This window comes from Cylas formicarius, unplaced genomic scaffold, assembly GCF_029955315.1.
Source record: "Cylas formicarius isolate icCylForm1 unplaced genomic scaffold, icCylForm1.1 PGA_scaffold_3__17_contigs__length_32017465, whole genome shotgun sequence".
Classification (NCBI taxonomy): Eukaryota; Metazoa; Arthropoda; class Insecta; order Coleoptera; family Brentidae; genus Cylas; species Cylas formicarius.
Window position 1 is genome coordinate 19,100,230 of NW_026844326.1, and position 21,026 is coordinate 19,121,255.

At 34.4% G+C, this 21,026-nt stretch overlaps 2 protein-coding genes across 3 annotated transcripts; both read left to right on the forward strand.

The window, feature by feature from the left end:
- The first annotated feature begins 582 nt into the window (after positions 1–582).
- Positions 583–4,062, forward strand: LOC132699388 (transcription factor atoh8). Of its 2 annotated transcripts, none has more exons than XM_060666056.1 (2): positions 583–904; positions 2,891–4,062. In XM_060666056.1, exons 1-2 carry the CDS (start codon positions 871–873, stop codon positions 3,829–3,831), a joined length of 975 nt encoding a protein of 324 aa, XP_060522039.1. In that variant the 5' UTR covers positions 583–870; the 3' UTR covers positions 3,832–4,062. The 2 variants fall into 2 exon arrangements, with proteins under 2 accessions (XP_060522039.1, XP_060522040.1); XM_060666057.1 differs by lacking the exon at positions 583–904 and adding an exon at positions 2,271–2,406.
- A 13,079-nt stretch (positions 4,063–17,141) lies between these two features.
- Positions 17,142–20,466, forward strand: LOC132699438 (glyoxylate reductase/hydroxypyruvate reductase-like). Its single transcript, XM_060666144.1, has 6 exons — positions 17,142–17,413; positions 17,474–17,595; positions 19,224–19,413; positions 19,483–19,655; positions 19,900–20,190; positions 20,301–20,466. The coding sequence occupies exons 1-6, from the start codon at positions 17,343–17,345 to the stop codon at positions 20,420–20,422; spliced, it is 969 nt and encodes a 322-aa protein (XP_060522127.1). The 5' UTR covers positions 17,142–17,342; the 3' UTR covers positions 20,423–20,466.
- Positions 20,467–21,026: the final 560 nt, after the last annotated feature.

Sequence of the window (21,026 nt, forward strand, 5' to 3'; positions counted from 1 at the left end):
AAAAGAGCTGTTGAAACTAGTTTACTAACATTTTTAAGATAGAAAGCGGCTGTTTCGCTTTGAAAAATTGCTAGTAATGGTGCGCGACTTTTTTAAAATTAATTAAATATGATAAATTTAACCAAAACGAATCATCTTTATTATTAACATTAGGGTTTTTCATAAAGTGAATGTTTCACTTAAGCGTATTTTTGACGTCACAAAGGGCATCAGAACCCAATATCTGCCGGCCATATTAAATTGCGTCATTATTAACTCGGCTCGAGATTAAAATCTTTCAAAGGACATTCATAAAAAAACGAATATCTGTCCACCTGTGCCCTGGCCGATCATGCGAGCACGCTAAAAAGATTAGGCATCTATACCCATCTCTCCGTCAAGTCCAGTCGACCAAAACGCGCGGCGTCTCTCATATACACGGCAACAAACGTACACCTGCTCGACCGATCCAAAACACAAATTCCTTCGCTCAGCAGGACTGTTAACTCTCACACTTGTCCAGACAGCTGGCGCCAATGCGCCCACACCCCCTTCCCCGGCCATACCCCTGGCGACGAGATGCTTTTACAACAAAAACAATCATGTCAAACCCGGACTTTAGTCGGATCTAGTAAGCCGTGCATCGCAGAAGTGGTTGGCTGCACCGAGGCGCAGTCTTGAACGATCGAGTGACCGTCGACGGTATTTTGAAACAATCGAATTGACAGTTAAGGCGTTTGGCGGTAATTTTTGAATGTTTAAACTGGAACTAAACATCGCCCATTAGACGACGGTATTGGGTGACAGAATTAAGTGCCATTAGAACGTACTGCATAGGTACCAGTGCTGTGATTAAAATAATTGCCGAGAACCGTCCCTATTAATGAAGTTATGACGAATGGGAATGCCAAAATTACATTGAAAGGTTTGTATTCTTTTATCAGTACCAGGGAGATCAAGTGCGTGATGTGATAAATAATTACGAGTGTATTTGTAGTGCTCTGAATGGGAAACGAATTTTCCGGAGAAACATGCAACAATAATTTAAAATACAATTACTTGCAAAAACGCGGCCGGTCAAAGTTCGTTTTTTAAAATAATTTCCAAAAAATCTTCTCGTTTTTTGCCCGTACTTAATTTTTAATTTACGATTTTTATTTAATTACAATTTTTATGTGATGCGATGTGATTGCTGAACTTTTCAAACTATATTTTTAAAGGACAGGACTTAAAATCTATTTGACTTAATAATTAATTTTGTGTCTGCTTTAATTATTAAGTTAAGTTAATTTCATCTGTTACATATTGCTATACTTAGATTAGATTAACAGTTGGGAGAGCTAGCAGTCAGCCTGTCCGTTACTGCGACCCAGAGGATCTATTATTGCTATACTTACATATCTATACATATTTAATACTTGCTGATTTTGCCGGAAAAATGCAAACTCATGTTATTGTAATTAAATAATACATTTAGATTAGTTTTCGATTTTAGACAGCACGCTATATTATTTACTATTGTTTAATCATTGTCGCCGTTTTTCATCATCAATTTTACTTTTCTAATTTGACATTCATGTATAAAATAATTTAATTTTAAACGTTTCGCCATCCGACGTCCTGCACGTTGATCTAATAATGATAACACCATAAATCAGCAACATATCAAATATTGTGTCAGCACCTGTCGTCATCCGGACTGTAGGTTTTAATCAAATGCTAATATTGTTTGCCTTAGATTTCGGCGACTATACAAAATGCGTTACCCGGTAATATCACACCAAATGCGCAGATAAGGTACACGAAACACCTGCTTGTCATTTATTTGGTATTTAAGTATGGCAATATCGTGCAGTGTTGCAACATCGATATTTCATATACATTTTCAGCAGAATTGTATAAACTGCTTTGTCACTGTTGTTGGATTCAATAATGCGTTACTTAACGTCTAACTTTCAAGTTTGAATGCGAAACTTTTCGAGTGATTTACAAATATCAAGACTACAGAAAATTTCCCACATAATTTCAAATTCACTTCATATTGCAACGACCGCATCGATCGTTTTAAATCAACTGCTGCGAAAGACTATCGCAAAGCGGGCTTTTTTGATAATGCTTGATAATGCTTTCCCCATCGCAATGAGGTTTAAACTAGACGGCTGGTGAAATTTTGTAAAACTGACAACGTCGTTTTTCATTCAAAGGTACGATGTCATCGTGCAACGAGTGAGTTATTAAGTTATCTCAATCACCATTAATATTAATTTGACAAATACATCTGTAGCCCGCCGAGGGAATCATTTTGCCAAGTAGTAGTTATCAGTAGGGGAATAAGAACGTTCGAGATAATAAGTGCGTGTTAATAGTACGATAGTTTTGGTTAGTTTGCATAGGTTGTTAGGTTGGCATAACCGAATTCCTCCCTAAGTAAGTTACTTTTATTAAGAAAGTCTCGAATGATCTTGAAAGATACAAGTGGGGCGGATTGGTGGCCAAATAAATAATAGAAAATATTGTATATATAGGTAACGGAAACTTAAAATACTCCGGTATCTAATTGTATTGTATTGAAATTGTGAGTTCTAAAAAAAAATAAATCAACGCTGTAAAAAATTAGTAAAACTTTGTCTATTCCTGCGTGATGAGATCGTAAAGGAGGTGAGGGATACTCCTAGAAGGCATTATATGTCTCAACTTTAACAAAAAACCAAATCCTGTTACAATTACAGCATATCGTTTATAGTTTGTCAACAGTATGGGCAGAAATAACAATTTCTGTAAATTAAGTTACCCTTTTATGTTGTTACGGTGGGTCCGAGTGCACTGATTTGCACCGGCACTATTTCGATCTTATCAGATCATTACGATTTGCTGCTACGACCCGTTTCAACATCGTTATCTTTTATTACAGAATCGAAGATGTCGTCCGTTCCTGTGACTGAAGACACCGGTTTTTGTTCCGGCGAAGAGTACATGGAGAGCGAGATCCATTCGCCTACCGATAACAGCGAGGATAGCGTGGAAGTGAAAGTGTCGGTGATCTCCTCCCTTTGCAAAAATAAGCGGAAGCTGCAGGAGCCTTCCAGAAAGCGAGACGTCTTCTCCGGTCCGCTGAAAAAACGCATGTGCCTGAAGATAAAAGCCGAGAGTAACGAAACGTTGACGCCTTTCCGTCCGTGGAGCCCGCCAACAAGTAAAACCCCTTCGGCGGCCGTTTCAACGGCGACACAAAATTTTGCCGTACCGTTTCCGTTAAAATCCGAAAGTATTACCCTCACTTCTGCGTCGAATTTATCCTATTTTCGACCGCCGTCTCCGGTTCCACAGACCGAACCCGTCTCCTTGGTGATCAAACGCGAACAAGACGACTCCAATGACGTCAGAGTGCCTATGCATCCGCCTATCGCGAAACTTTCCGCAGTAGAAACGGAACGTATGATCCTAAAAACCAACGAACAGTTTCCCACGCTCCAGGTCGAAGCCATTGCCAAAGCCGCGGCGCCGACTTTACAATCTTCCACGTCCAAGAAGACGGAGCAGAGAAGAGAGCAGAGGAACTACAAAAACATGACGCGAGAGAGACGGATAGAGGCGAACGCGCGCGAAAGGACTCGAGTTCACACGATTTCCGCAGCCTTTGATACGTTGAGACGGGCCGTACCAGCGTATTCGCATAACCAAAAGCTGTCGAAGCTGTCGGTTCTGCGCATAGCCTGCTCCTACATCATGACGTTGTCGAGCTTGGTATCCAGCGACAATTCGGAACCCGTTACCTCGGAATGCGTGGACATGGTGTCCAGAACGATTCAGAGGGAGGGGAAATTAAGAAAGAAAAAGGACGACAACGATTAAGTGCCAAAAACGCGTTTGCCTTTGAAAATATGTTCCTACCACTCGAGTTGCCTATAACAAAACTGCAAGTGTTGAAGTTCTTCCAAAAAAGGCGACGCTCATTTGTTTTTGTTTGTATTTTTCGATGCCATGTTTATAGATTGTATATATTGTAGATGTAGTTGTTCGTTCCAGACTGCAGAAAAGACTATTTATTTGGTTATTTAATAAATAAGAAAAAGTGTTCCCGAATTTGTGTTTTATTATGCTTCTACCAGAGTACTTTCTTTGATATTAGCTGAGCCAGAAACCACTTACAAGAAACCCTATCCAGTTGTCTCGATACAAAATAACTTCCAAATATATAAAAAAAAGTCCTAAAAGAGCGATATTTTTTACGAATTGTAAAAGTCAGAAAAAAAATTAAATTAATTATAAAATAATAACATTAATATTGAAAACGTGTCATTTATATCAGTTGAATCGTAAAATTCTATCCCGGGTTCTGCAAACTTAAATTGACTTGTGTTATAACACATCTGATTGCTCTTAAATACAGTATTTAATTTTATTAAGTTATGTGGATTGTATACATAATTTATGAAAATGCGTAACTATAGTTTTTTGAATTTATATCAACCCAATAATACCTACAAGGGCCTTGACCCATGACGTTTTATGTTAAGTATTTTTGCAAGAAATAAAATTCCATTGGATTGGATATTAGGTTAAATGATGCTATATTAGAAAAAAAAGATGTTAAAACGGTGTCGATATGTAAAAATATTGAACTCGAATGAAATTGGAAATAAAGGCGTAAAAAGTTTCCTCGAAAGAGGGAACTTTCTTTGCATATCTTAAAATTAAGTGCTCTCAAATAAAATTAATATCTATTTAGCACCTGCAGTGCAGCAATGTCAACATTGCATTTCTTAGACTGTATTAATAATTACATCATTTTTAAAAGAAATATTTTTTCCTTGAATGGATTTTTTTTAACGAATTGAACAAAATGAGCCGTATATTAGGATCGTGCACAACAGTCCAAGTATTTTCTACTACTCATATTTGCTACGTACATGAAATTTAATCTTACAATAAGCATGTTCGAAACTAATTCTTCTATGGAATGGGAAATTTACGGACTGAATGGTGTACAGTCAATGGTAATGTTATAAACATTTTTTCACAGATTTTAAAATTAGTGAAACCTCACTCTTTTAAAGACATCACTGTATTTTGTTACCTTTGCACCCTTGAATAGATGAAATTGTTGCCATATATACCCATGAATACGAGTACTCCAATGTTGTTTAAAAAAAAATGAATGATAAATATTTTTCTGCTTTCAAGGACTACCACAACAAAAGTATTCGCTTAACGAATAAATTAGCTAGGCATGCCACGAAAGGTTTTAAGTCGTCCTAAAGCAAACAATTTCGGCATCCAAAAAATAAAATATATTTTTTCCTGACCATTTATGACAACATACGTTCAGTTAATTTTTTTATGATATTGAAATAGGAATTTAAAGGTCGCAAAGATTTATTATTCCATAATTTCCAGGGTCCTTCTTTAACATCCCTTTAATTGCGGTTTGGTTAAGCTGATGTAATTTCATCGGCTTACAGATTTCATCCCGCAAGTTCGGATTAACTTTTTATCCTCATTTATACGGGTTTTTTAATTAACATTTGAGAACTCCTGTTTTTTATTTAATCTTGAATCATTCAATCATCAATCACCAAAATAAAAATGGGATGAATCATATAAAAATATGCATCATTGAAAATCTGGTATTTTATGGTGAACAATTACAATATAGCATATACAAAATGAATTTGGATGGACGCTGCAAATATAAAGCTCGTACTTTACTTACGTAGTTTTTTTAAAACCAAAAAAACAATCCCTTTGTGGTGAAACATTTGTAATATTCTGATGATCTGGTCTTGATTGCTAATTTCAGATGAATTTCGTCAGCTTTTTTTTCATCAGAATAGGAAAATTTATGACGAAATTATATCTCAAAGGAAATTTCAAATATTTTTTGATAAGTTCCGTACTTTTTGTTACTTTCATCTGTAGCAACAAAATCAACTAATGAAAGCAACCTAGAACGTTGCTATTTTCGTCATCACAACATAATACTAAAAAAGGGAAATAAATAATGATGAAAATGCGAAACATAAACCCATTTACAAAACTTCTGGATTCCTTCTGCCCCCAATTTTGTTGAATCGAACTTGCTGGCGTTAGTTTCTTCAGAGCTTAACTGAGTTTCAGGTAAGCTCTGAAGAAACTAACAGAATGATTGGCGTCAGCAAGTTCAACTCAACAGACGCAGGAGGAATCCAGATGTTTTGTATTGCAGTAGCCTGTGGAAGTTTCTTGGAAAAATTAAACCTAAACGCTGTAAAATTGTAATCAAAGCTTCGAAACTAGGTAAATAATAATAATTACATAGCCTTCAATAATGAAAATAATAAATAAATAAAGTGCAAAACGAGAAATATAGCCTAAAATTATTTTTTACATCTAAGTAACAATACTTTCTTTAATATATTATATACACGACTCCTTAAAATATTGTTCTTTAAAAAACAAGCTATTCTGGATTGACTAAACTTTTTTTATGTAAAAATTGTTTCTTGAACGGCTGTTGTGTTCATCAATATTCCTAACATTTTATAAATAAGTATCACAGTAACTTGGTTGAGGCTCAGAGTTATTGAATTTATTTTTCCGTTTCTACAACTGCATTATTTATCTTAACATCGAAAATTTCCGCAAAGCTTATTGCACCGTTTTTATTTTTAATGAAAATACCTTTAGTATTACCTATTATGTGAAGGGTGAAGGGAAAAAACAGGGAATGTCACAATTTTTAAGAAATGGAAATGATAACGCCATCTAAAAGTATAATGCATATAAGAAGTAGCACCGTCTTATAAATATGTTTATTTAAAATATCGGTGCAAAATTTAAAAGGAGAGAATAAGGAGGGTCCACTGCAATATCAATCAAACTATAACAAAAAAGAAACGGTTATTAATCGTTTATTTTGCGTATCAGAGCAGGCAGAGTCTTGTTTTTTTTTTTAAGTATTTATTGGTACTTAAAGGTTTTCTGATAATAGTGAATGTAAAAATAACGGTGGTAGTACGAGAAAGTGGATGAAAATTGGAAGAGTGGTTGACGTTATTAAGAAAATGCGCCTACAGTTTCATGAAGGACGGCCGACATGCAATTGCAGAAAGACTCAGGTGCTTTGAAAAATTATCCAATGTAGAAAGAAAAGAAGTTTTACCATACTTTAATAGTTTGAAGTCAAATGATGAGCAAAACGCATATTTGGCTGGATTGATGTCTCTAGTGCTCTAGTTCAAAGAAGACGACCTCGTCCAGCTGAAGAAAACGCAAAATTTCAAATTGCATAATTTTCCTATAAAATAAGAGTAAAACGTGGCGTAGTTGCAGAGGAAATAAATGTGTTTTAAAAAAAGTTTTGTCCGAAATTCTTACGTTACCTATAGGCACATTTTTAGCACAAAGGTTAATTTGTCTTTTGGTTACCCAATACCGGATACAGTTCATATGACGAATTCAGGGTAAAATTCTGAAAGAGATGCTGAAGAAATTGGTAAATTAACAATACAAAATAATTTTCATAAGCGTAAGGCGTAGTCATGCTGGGATTTTAAAAAGGCTTCTTGCAAAAAGTCAAAAACATCAAGTGATTATGTTGCAATTGCGCTGGACTATCAAAAAAATATTTCATTGCCAAACGCCGGAACAATTGACGTGTACTCTCTGAGGCAGTTCTCTATGTACGGTTTCAATATTCATGTGTTATCTACATGCGAATCCATTTTTTACTCATATCCCCAAATAATTGCAAAGACAGGACCAAACTAACCAAAACTATTCCATGTTTCGCTTTATTCATTATGTCGTACATAAAAAAAAAAAACTAAGCTTTTGGAATCAGTCAGAATAACATTCCCTGAAAGAGTAAATTCCTATATGGAATGTGTTAAAAATATGGGGCTGGTAAATTTAAAAACGCACATGGAAATCCCGAACGACTGGTTCGAACTTTTGAGAAACTCAAAGATAAGGCCATCGCCTTTCGAAGTAGATGAAGTGAAACCAGTAATGGTTAAAAAATGGGATGTATTTTTAAGTGATAAATATGTTAAAAAATGCCCCTTCCCATACAGAAGATTAAACAAATAGAATTCATCCGGGAGCATCCCAATCTAATTAGTTTTCTAACAAAAGTTCTCCACAAAATCCTATTACTGCGGTAAAATCCAAAAGACCCTCAAAAGTCAAAAATGTATTACCAGAAGGGCAGTTTGAACTTCCATCACCCGCATATAAATGTAAATTACAACATTTCAGATTAAAGTATTTTCCGAATATTAAAAATGTTTGCACTTGGAAACTGAAATGGCAATCTGATTCTTTTTCTCTGCAAAACAAGTACAGCCTATAACACATCAAAATAGGACACATTTTTGACAAGTTTATTTAATCTTAGTCTGTCAAAAAATATTATCATTTTGATTTTAAATTTTCACATCTATTACCAATTTCTGCTGCAAAATACAAAAAACTGTTTAGGTTTGCTAGAAGTTTGTGCAACCAGAGCTCCACAATGTGACGTAGAGATATTCCTTGTTTTTTTCCTTTAGTAGTTAAGATTCTTCAGCTTCAGCTTCAGCTAAGGGACATCCTTAAGACGTCTCAAGGATATACGATGTTACTAATTGGAACGTCCACAGTATATCAGATCCGTATGTCCATAGGATGTTTGTTAGGACATATTAAGGATATCCAATTATACTAGTTGAGACGTCGTTAGTAGTTAGTGGATCTTACTTAATTATTAGGTTATTTATAACAGCCTATGAGAAATACTGGAAAAGTAATGTCCTGTAGTCCAATTGGTTGTACTACTACAAAAATTCTATCTCAGTATTTGGTACTCTCGTGTGATGGAACTAACCTATTGGGTATGGTTGGTGAAGTCATCACCGGAGTAGCAGGCGACATTTGAGATGCACAAGTTTTTTTCAATTAATATTTAATCTTTAATTTTGCTTTGATGGTCAAAGTGAAGGACTGCCGATTGATACCATTAATAATACACATTTTATATACATCTGATTTTTTTATATTGTAGATATGAGAAAATTGTAGGTATATAATATAGCAAAAATATAGAACAACCTAACCTAAAGTATCTTAAAAATAGAGTAAGATACTATATCTTGAAACTGTAAAAGAATAACTAATATTTGACAGGTTTTCTGTGATTCTTTGATGAAAGTAGCTTCTATCAGCCAAGAAGCTATTGAATTTTCACATTCTTTTGATGTTTGTGGTGTGTATGCCTTCTTATCCGCATCTGAAAATATTTTAGTTTTGAGAAAGAGAGGTTTTGTATATCTGTACTTTACTAAAAAAATGAAATAGATTGGTATCTTGTATGTTTAAAAAACGTCAAAATGTTTAAAATATCCCTACATCCGCCTTTAAAGTAAAGGCTTGATTTGATGCTGATAGTACTCTCATGAAAGTGATCTTAGATGCTAATCTCCACGATGATGATGGATTTGATTTCATTAAATACAAACCTTATTAAACTCGCATCGGTAAGATCTCTTTCATGAGAGTAGGTACTCTCGCGCGCAAAAAAAACAGAACTTTTCAGTTTGACAGTAAAGGCCTATTTTCATGCAACATTTTTTGTCAACCTAAAAATTTTCCTAGTTTTTTTTTGCTCGTGATGGTACTACGATCACCACGAAAACAAGCCTTCAAAAAATAGGAAAAAAGTTTTCATGAATTAACCGAACAACCATTTTAATGTGAAAATTGTACTTTATGAAGGGTGTTTCCTAAAATTAATGCTTTGCGGGATAGTTCTTGCATCCATTTTAAGAAAAAAAGTACTTAAACTAACTATACTATATAACTAAAAATATAATTTTGTTCTGGGGATTTTCTCTAACATTGCTTGCTTAAATAAAAAATTGTTTTAGTTTTGTAGGCCTAAATTTAACTGCTCAAAAAAAATGAAGAGAAAGTGGATTTTATTTTTGTTTTCAAAAACTAAGCAATAAGCACTAACTAAGCAAAAAGATATATAATGTAAAACGTATATAGGTTACAAAAAAGTCAATTTTATCTTAACTCGTTCCAGCAATCACTCCTTAAAAAGTATCAAATAAGCAATCATCATAATGTATATTTTATTAAATTATATTTCTTATACTTTATTTATAAAACATTTACGTCCTATTTATTTTTAAAAAACATTATACCTACTTACCAAGTATTAATTTGACCAATTTTAATTTTGAAAATCTCTCCTTTTTCTTCATGCCCAATCAATTAAATTTCATTGCAAATTCATTTGAAATCAGCGAGGTCAGAGCTTGTTTTACAAATACCAGTAATAATAATACCACAAAAAGTAACTGAAATGAAAGCACTGAAAGCAGTAAGCACAGCATACAGAATACTCAAAATGGACGCCAAGTCGCCGGACACCTTATACCGCCAACGAAAACAAAGCCGAAAAAATGGCGGACGATGAGACGGGGGAGAAGCCGACGAGACTCGAGCGAGTCCGGCACGGCACGACCGCGAGTAGTTGCGTCATTATTTGCAGCCGAACAGTGTTGTCAAATGGGACCTTATAAATAAATATATTATATATTTTTACGTCTTAGATATTCTCTGTGGTATTTTTATTAAAATAACGTTTCTTGTCTTGTTCGAGTCCAAAAATAATAAAAACAAGTTGATTTTAACGGTTTGATTCCCGTTTTTTTTTAGGACTTGTCCACACTGACGTCGACGTAGATGTGCACAAAAACGTTCCCAAATAAAATGTCTCCCAAAACACCACAAATCTAAAAAAACTAAGTATTTTCCTTCTCAGTTGTTCAAAATTTAACTTTTTAGGTTTCTATTCTAATGTTTCCACTATAGTGCAAGGGGATATCCTCAGGTCATCTATTTAGGGGATTCTGTGGTATATCGTGTACGGTAAATCCGCAAGATTCAGAAGATAACCCTGGGATGTATTTTACATTATATCCTTAGTGTATATTCTAACGTATATCCTAAAACTATCGTCCACATGTCCGGGACATGCGACTTAAATGGGACATTGACCGGATATACTGGGGATATTGTCTGCTATTGCTGTACATGTCGTTAATCTTGTGGAGAAAAGAGAAAAAACTCCCAACATGCCGTTTTCGTTAACCGGTACTAAAAATATGGTATTTCTTAATAACCTTCACTCGAGACCATATGGTTGTTATCAACTTTTAATTGCCACCGATCGGCGACCAATTGGGGGCGGCGCATGGCTTCGGACACCCGGCGTCCTCCAAAACGCGCCCAAACCCCGCGATGTCGGTTTCAACCCGCCAGTCCCCGCCGACTGCCGCGTTTTCGCGGTGAAATCCAGGTGACTGTAAGGAAACAGTTGGCGGTTTGGTGTGCAGGTTGTCCCCGCGGTGGCAGATGCCCCGCACCTGCCCCCTTTGAAGAAGAAGAAGAGTTTCGATACACCTGTTTTAGAGGCCGAAAATTTCGTCGAGAAAGTTTCGCGTGGAGCGATTAAATCTAACCACTGTTTTTTGGATTACACGTTTGGTTGAAAATCTCGTGCAGTGTTTAAGAAAAAATCTCTAGATAAGATGCTTAAGCGGGATTAATGTTAAAGCATACGCGAGTTACGTATAATTATGTGGATGATATGTTAGGCAAGTGTTTGCTCACACGGATGTGATGAAAAATTTACAAAAAAACGTATCGGTGAAAATAAATAAATTGCTGCCCTTAAATCATATACCAGTTGTTTTTTCAACCCCATGGGCAAAAATAACAAGTGACAACTATGTATAACTCTCTCCAATTTTTGAGTTGAAATTTTGTAAGTGAGTAAAACCTATTTAACCTATTAGTCATGGTTAGGGTAGAAATAGTCTGCAAAGATGGTTTTAGCAACTTATTTAAAAATGTAAAAAAAACATTCTAGGTTTGCTGGCAATTATGAAAGTATTTTCTTTTTTGAAGTTCTACATGCACACCATGAATATCAATAATTGTCAAATATTAGTTCTTCAACACTCTACACTGGAACTGAGTCTGTACCATATTTTCTTCAAAGCTTTGTTTTCTTTTTCAGATAGATTCGCTAATGAAACCATACCGAATTGCATAAAGTAAGAAAAGTCTAAAATTTTCGCCATCTTTTATTGTATTTGAGTTTTTGGAATAAACGTTTTCCTTCAAACACTTTGTTTTCTTCGCAAAAAAAATCCAATGCATGCACAATCCTATAGCTACAAGGCGCTATGTAATTTAGCACGCTCTGGTTTGATCAAGGCCCTATAAAACTATAAGAAACAAGATTTAGTTGATGCAGTGCTAGCTGTTAAAGTACACAAGTACAAACGCTGGAAATATCTTTGGAAAACTCTTTAAAATAGAGGCACGGAGGTCGTGTGGGTCATGCCGCCATGCTTACCCAATAGGAAAAGACACTAATTAAGGATCTGTGATTCTGTAAGCTAGGATCGAAAAACGAATTTTATCCTTGTAAGTAATGGGAATATGGTTATTTATATTCGTGTCATTTATTTTAACTTAGTTCAACGGTGCCAGATATTATGAATATTATTTTTTATTTTGTTGAAAATATTTTGTTCATTTATTTTTTTACATTTTTAGTTCAATTTAAGCTATGCGAATGCAATATAAAAACACTCAATGTTTGTCATATTCAATGGGAATTCCTTACCAAACTATTAGGTTTTTCTCTAAGTCAATGTATAGCCCCCCGCCCCCACCTTTTCTAAGTTTTTTGTTTCTTTTTTTTTACGTCTTTATCTCCTGTTGTTATATGAAAGACGGAATTTAATGTCCAACGAATAAGTTTCTCAGTAGTTTGTTAATGCTGATTATTTAAATCAGAGTTTGGACTGGCTTCCACGTATTCCATACCTTACAAAAAGTTTAGAAAACCTTAGAAATGCAGTAATCGATATCAAGACAATGTCAATGTCAATCGGTTATAAGGAGTGGGGCAGGAAACACCCGATACTGAATTTTCAGTTGTTTAATGTTGTTGATTTGCGACAGTAAAATCAAAAAATGTTGAGAAAAGAAGGTTCTGTGTAGTGTCTTGGATAGACACCTAATAGTGTTGACGGAAATTCCCACAGAATGTGACAAATCTTGAGTATGAAACTGGTTTTTCTTTAAACACTCTGTGCATTCCTAAAACATTAATTAAATAAAAATGAATGTGAAGATTTAAATTACAATTCAAAAAAATATATGTATCCAAATCGAGTCAGTAGTTCGCACGAAAATTAACTTTGAAATTGATTAGAATTTTAATTGATATTGATCATTCCGAATTTTTCAAAAATATGCTTTTTTATAGTTTAAAACATGTTCAGTTTCAAGAGTAATATAACCTCAGGGGCTACGTTGACAAATATTTTGTTTTTTTTTCTTTAAAACGCAAGCCGATTCGATTATAAATACAATATCAAGAATCCAAAATACTGCAAAACCCAGACAAAGTATTCTCTCTAACACACTATATTATTCAATTCAACTTTTTTTTTAAATTGGGGCAAGACATCTTAACGCCGCTCCTATTTAACACCATTTTGCAAAAATGTTTTAATCGGATGTTGCATAAAGTAATAAGCAATTATACAGAGTGTTTCATAAAATTGCGACAATACAAAAATATTTTAAAAATTATTTCATAGGAGGGATCTTCTAGTCTTGCAAACTTAATAAACTAAACGTATGATCGACAACTAAAAAAAAAATGAAATAAACTGGAACATAATGCTAACGGCGACATTCTCCAATCAATCCCTCTGCGATGATCCACCACCAAAACATCCGCGCCGCCGTTAAGGTAGTTTCTACGCCGCAAATGCAACCTGCCCCAAACTACCCATTGGATTTGATCGTTATTACGTTCCGTTTTATCGGCAACCGGGAATTTTCGAGATATGGCCCGGCAGCCATGTGCAACGAAGACACCGCACAGGTGGAAACAAACACGAAACGATGTCTGACGATGGGTTAATTTAAGGAAGCGGAACATCAGGCGGGCCGAAAATTGGGAAGGTGCATGGGTCCGCCGGCAGTTGTTTCAATGAGACAAAAGAAGTGCACCTGAAGTTTACCGAAAATATTGGTTGCGTTGGTCGTTGTCCAAAATCATTTAGACAAAGATGATATTGATATTTCACACGCGATTGATTCAAAGAATGGCGTGATACAACATAATTCAGATTCCAGGACTTCCAATTTCGCTGACACGATGGGTATGACTGATGCTAAATATTTGCAAAATTTAAGAAAAGGTGTATGAAAGTGCCGGACGTGTGAGGACAGCTTATAAACCGCCCGTCATGGGTAATATGAGGTGTTGGGCAGCAGCAAAATTGAAGAAATGTTTCTCAGTTAGTAACTTGTTCCTCCCTTTAACACTGTCGAAGCGACGGTACTTAGAAAAAACAAAAACAGGGACAATGACATTTTTGTGTCAGTTATAGCGCCCAAAAGAGAACTGAAGTTTTTTCCTCGATTTTTGAAAAAAAAAAAGAAATTTCAAAAATCAATTTCTAAATTTTTATATTATGAGAACTGTTTTCAATTAAATTTTAATGTTCTACTAATTATAATTTTGGAAACAATTATAATTTTAGTTACACCATGCTTTAATATATTAATTTTGTCTATCGGTATATTTAACCTGGTAAACTAAAATTATGTAATAAACAAAATCCTTAAATTTATTGTAAACAATTATACCAAAAATAGAATATTTGTGTTTTGAAAAAATTCAAATTTTACGTATATTATAAAAAAACAGTGTCTTTCCCGTTTTTCATTTGAATGTCCCACTTTTAAGACATTTAAGATAAAACATCGAATAAGAAGAATTTTACAGTGCAAGATATATGTTGTTGAGTTAAAAATTCTCAAATGTCAATAATATTGACCTATCTTGCCAGAAAACTCCCCGGGGTTACTATTTTGTTATGAAAAATTGTCGGATTTTCAGTATATAGTTCGTTCGCCAACCTAAAGCTAAGAAAGAGAGATATGTTAATAAGTTTAATTCGATCTCTTAGTTCAAAATAATATACTAGGTGTCAAAAACGCAGTAAGGTCCTTTGAAAAAAAATGTCGCTTCAACGGTATATATACAGGGTGTTTTCTAATGGAATGTCAATAATTTAGGGGGCGATTTTTGGGTCCATATTAAAAAGAAAACTTCATATGAATGTATGTCCAAAACAATTTTGAGATACAGGGAGGTAAAATCGCTCCACTATTTATTGACATTCAATTAGAAGAAAACATCCTGTGAACCTTTCCCCGATCGAAGGTTGAAGAGAGAAGCAACGATTCCCATTGTTGAGGGAGAATACTGAGATCAGCAGCTCTTAACGAGCGCGCTGGTTATAACGTTTTGTGATTATTCTCGTCATTATTAGAAATAAATATTTCTTTAAAAATATCAAAAATGATTTTATTCAAGCGAGACGGGTGTGTAGCTATAGTGCATGGTTTGTTTACTAGCGCTGAGTGTGTGCAAGAAAAGATATAAAATTTTTGAATTTCTACTTACAATTTGCGTTCTGGAACAATAAGAAATTTACTTACTGGTAACCGGTAAAAAAAATCCTGGCCACTGAACATAAAATCGTTCTATCATGTAAAAATAAAGTTTAAATAAAACATATGCAGAGTTTTCATTCTGTCGTCCCTTATAAGATTGAATTTCTTATTTTTAATGGAGCGCTGTATTAATTTTCATTAATATTTAAAATTTATTTAAAGAAGTTCACTGATATAAATCACTTAGCATTGTTACTTCAATTGTTGCTTCAAAATTTTACGCAGTGTTTTAGTTTTTAAAAGTAAATATAAAAAGAATGTTTCTTTAAATATACAAAGAAACTTTTTCATAAAATTGCTGTAATTTTTATTTCAGACATGCGCATAGATAATCAGCTGATGGAATTTTTATTGCGTTGCAGAAATGTCACCAGAACAAAGACATGTTGTTACTTTGCATAATGGAGCTGCTTCTAGAATTTTTCTGTTTTTGCGATTATTTTGCAAGTTCGATAAGCAGCTGCAATTTGTTTTTATTGCACGAACGTGAAAAAACAAGTAACAGCTAGCTTAATTGCTCAAAGTTTATATCGCTGTATCGCATATTGGTCAGGTGAGAACCGGGCTTTGTTGGTAAAAGGATTTAAACTAATTTAAAATCTGACATAATATTTTTTATCAACCATTGGTCAGGTCAGTTGTTACCTTTGGCATATATAATATAATATTATTGAATATATGGTACAAGATTCCATCGGACAAATGCTGTCACCGCACTGGAAAAAATTCACTAGCAAATTATTGCATACGATAATTAACGAACAAGCATTAGGTTCACTTATAGCCGTTAGTTTTCAAAAACCTAATAAGTTTGGCTCGGCAGATTAGCTGGTTATTCTAATATGGACCAATCCAAATATCAGGGCAAGTTTGGAGCACCTTTATGAGATGTTAGTGGTATGGAATTTTGAAGGGGATGGAAATAAATTCCATTCAAAAATTGAATTTGGGCAAAGGTTACTACTAGTTGTAGTCGTTTTGGTGGGACAGGTTTGATAAGGTTTCCTATTCAATTCAAATTATTTAATTTTCATGTGTGTAACATGATATGTTTTGTTTATTAAAGGTTTTTGCTTTTTTGGTAGTGCTTACTTTGTATAAAGTGCAATTAATAATTTCGTTTTTGTTTATAAATTTTGTTGCTATATTTGTACAATACTTTAATTATCCTATGTAATAATAATGTCATTAATATAACAATTGGACAACAAGAATTAAAATTGAATTTGTAAATTGGGCTTCTTACACTTGTGGCGCCATCTATGAATTAATGTAGTAACATTCCCCAGCAATTTAACAGGAAACTTAGTTAGTTAGGAGAAGCAGAAGAAATTCATCATGTTTAGTAGGTAATCAAAAATCACATGCAGCGGTCTTGAAAACTTAAAAGCATAAATCTACTGAAATTTCAAATATATTTTGTCTCCTCTTTTTGAAAACTCTTGGAATTTATGTAATGTACCTAAATGGCGCCGGTTTTTTTCGCTTTGTTGCAATAGTTACCTGTAAAATTGCTCTTAAGATAAGCAAGAATACTTTCATTTAACGTTTTATCTGTATGATCTGGTATCACACAGAGCGACAGCTTTACCGCAATTATTTTCGGATTACCAATTGCATTGTAATTGTCAGTACTACGGTAACATTTACGTTTCTATCAACCGGGTCAGAAATACAAAAATTTATAGTGTTGGCAAGATAAAGAGCTTGTTTTGTTTTCTTTTGGTAAAATAGGTCCGTCAATTTTTAGATTTTTGAAAGCTAGTACAAAACTCATCGACATGAGCCGACCAAAAGTACTGCTTTCAAACCCTACTATTCCATCAGTGGCGTTTGATTTGCTAAAAGTCACGTAAGTCGGGAATTGTACAACCAAACCGGCAATGTGTTATTATTGTTTTCGTTAATTAAGATGTGACGTCGTTACTGCAAAGTCTGGAGATAAACCTTCTATCCTTGAAGCGGTTCCAGGCGTAGACGCCATATTATGGTGCAACTCACTGAGGTTAGATCAGGATATATTGGATGCCGCAGGTAATACCGATTTCAGGGATAATAGCTTTCTATAGGTATTATGATCGGTGGATAGGCTTTACGAACCATTTTCATTCGATTGCGTCTTAACTTATGTAGCTTTCTTTATGGTATAAGAAATGTTTTCTATATTTAATATTTTCTATAAACATTTTTAACGTATTAAAATTAAAATTATGTTGAGGCAGTAGTACCCAATATGGTAGGCAACCAATAAAACAATACGGGATAAAAGATTTCATTGGAATCAAATCACGTAGTTTTGCAGCCAACTGCAGATTTTTCTATAATTTTATTGAACGGCGAGAGCAACGGAGTTGGGTATAAGTTTCCTTCTTACTTTTTGTGCTTTTTGTAATATTTTATTATACAAAAAAAAACATAATTAAATGTGCCATTAATTTTTCCAAAATAAAAGAACAAATTTGAAATCATTTGCCGTTGCATTAAAAAGAGTGATGTTTAAGCATTTTGAAAACATTATTAAATATAGAGCTGAAAAGTGCTAACGACCTACCTTGCGATAAGTGCACCATTTATTTTAAGGCTATTCTTTTGATAAAGTAAAAAGAGGTAAAAAAACTTAGTCGTTTTTTCTTCTTCCTACTCTAAACTACCGAATTATGCACTGATCAAATGTTCGCAAAGTGTCCATTCTACTTTGGATATTTCTGGTACTTGGTCCATAAGTTTTCAAAGGGCGGATGTTTTTGGTAGTAGCTACTGATGGTATTTTGACGTTTTATATCAGTTTTGATGGTTACATTACACGTCATTTCTTGAATTTATTAAGGTTGTTTTGCAAAAATATGTACCGGGTGGCCCGTTTAAAAGGGGTCTACACCTTATCTTGGAACCTACGGTGGTTACAGAAAAAATTGAAATAGAAAAGTTGTTTCTATTAAAATGACCTTGTTCTTTTTTTTTCTAATCGTCACTTTTTTATATACAGGATGGTAAAACAAAGTTACAATATTTTAAATTTGATCATTACCTAAAGAAAAGAAAAGTTTAAAAAGTTAATAATCAACCCAACAACGATGGTTTAAACATAACTCAAATTCGGAAGATGATCGGTAATAAGTTCGAAACGGTGCATCACAGACGCATACTCACATATATCGTTGAATTTGTCTTTGAAAGGACTATTCAAAAATCCAATAAAATGTAGGGTGTTCTGTATATAAAAAAGTGACTATTAGGAAAATAAAAAAAATAAAAGTCATTTTAATAGAAACAATTTTTGTATTTATTTATTTTTTGTAACCCTCGAAGGTTTCGAGATAAGATATAGCCTCTCTTGTAGGGGCCACCCTGTACCCAAAAGCTAATGGTCGTAGAATTGTAGTATGTACCAAGTTGATCAACTTATTCAGTCCCTCGTTTATTAAATACTTGGTCCGCTCCTGTCAGATCAAACTTTTGACTAAAGTGATATTTATCAATATACTTATTCTCAACTTCCCTAATAGACAATTGTACGGGGATAACTCCCACCACTGCATTATTTTTTATTATCACCTAATTTAAATGCAGCAGATAGTTAAATGCTTTAGCATTAATGCGAGCAGACTGAATTGTCACAGCGTTAGTAATTATTTGGATTCAATCTGGTTGTGGTCGAACAGGGCCGCAACTGAAAGTAGTCGCGACATCCTCGTCAGGATACAACCACGTGGACACAGGCGAACTAAAAAGGCGAGGTATAAAATTCGGAAATACACCTGATGTATTAAGCAATGCCGTGGCAGACATTGCCGTACTTCTGGCTCTGGCCGCCTCTAGACGTTTGACCGAAGGACGATTTCATATAGAAAAGTGAGTGGAATTCATTTAATTTTCCATATTTTTATCTATTTCGATTATTAAGTTCTTCCGTAATTGTAGAGGAACTTGGGCCAATAATGGGAACAACTTTCAATGGATGCTTGGACAAGATATTGCTGGGTCTACCATCGGGATCATTGGGTTTGGCGGAATCGGTCAGGCAATTGCCAAGAGATTGTTAGGTTTTGGGATCGCTAGAATTTTGTACACTGGGCATCGAGAAAAACCTGAAGGTATAATATGCTACTGATAGATCTATAGCTTAGCGTTGATCCCAATGCTTTTTAACATAACAAACATAACATCAAAATTTCCTTTCGGTTTCTAATTAACATTCCTCTCTATTCCTCCAAATGTTATTTTCCAAGATGTCTTTTCCGAACTTGTTTAATCATTGGAAACCATCTTTTGACAATTTTGTGCCAATTTCGCTTTCTTGTTCCTTTGGGGGTCCCTGAATTATCTGTACGTTGTTAGGTAAAGAACTTGGCGCCCGGTTTGTTAATCTGGATACCCTGGCCAAAGAAAGTGATTTCGTAATCGTGGCGGCGCCGCTCACGAAAGAAACTGAGCACATGTGCAACGCGGATTTCTTCTCCAAAATGAAGAGAACTAGCATTTTAGTCAATATCAGCCGCGGTCAGTTGGTTGACCAAGAGGCATTGATCAACGCTCTGAAAGAGGGACAAATATTTGCTGCGGGCTTGGATGTTATGGTTCCAGAACCTCTTCCGCCCGACAACGAATTGCTAAGTTTACCTAACGTCGGTAAGCCGAAATTCTACAACATTTTTCGAATATACAAACAAATACGATCGATTTGGTCACTTTGGGAATAAACTGGATTAATAGTTACAACTTGGTGTCTACATTTGCAGTGTTGCTGCCTCATCTTGGAAGTGCTACAGTAAGTACTCGAAACGCCATGAGCGAACTGGCGGCGTTGAACATCCTCCGAGTACTTGGTGGAGAAGAAATGTTTACACCTGTACCGTTGTAATTTTGTTTTGCTAGGACTGTTTAATTGAGACATTTGACCTTGAATAAAAGTTTATTGTATCAAATTGGATATCTTGTTTTGTTGTCTGTTAACTGAAATAATTCGAAACACAAGCTTAAAATGCCCGATCGCCTATATTTGCCCATGCTTGCCTTGGTTAATCATTGGCGTGCCCCGTAAAAGTTAAACATGAAAAACGAGAGAGAATAAAAATTATCAAAATAGATTAATGATTGATCTAGTAATTGCAATTAAAGTATGAGATTTTATTGTTATTATTATTATTATTATAGCAAAAGGCTCACCCAAATTTAAGTAAAATCTTCTTAGAAATTTTAAGAAATTTTATTCTTATGTTTCTGATAAACCGCCTATTATGTTAGTATTAGTTTACTCTGAAAAATTCGAAAACTATATTTTTCTACTCATTGCTCTATACTACCCAATTCTGTATTTCGACATTTGTCTATTTTGACGGTCGCACGTGACTTAGTGAACGTATAAAAGACAACGTACAAAATAAAGAGATTATGAGGGCAAGGGCAAACTTAAAAACTAATACAGATTTGTTTTCAGTTCTAAAACAAAAGTTAAATCATGATAA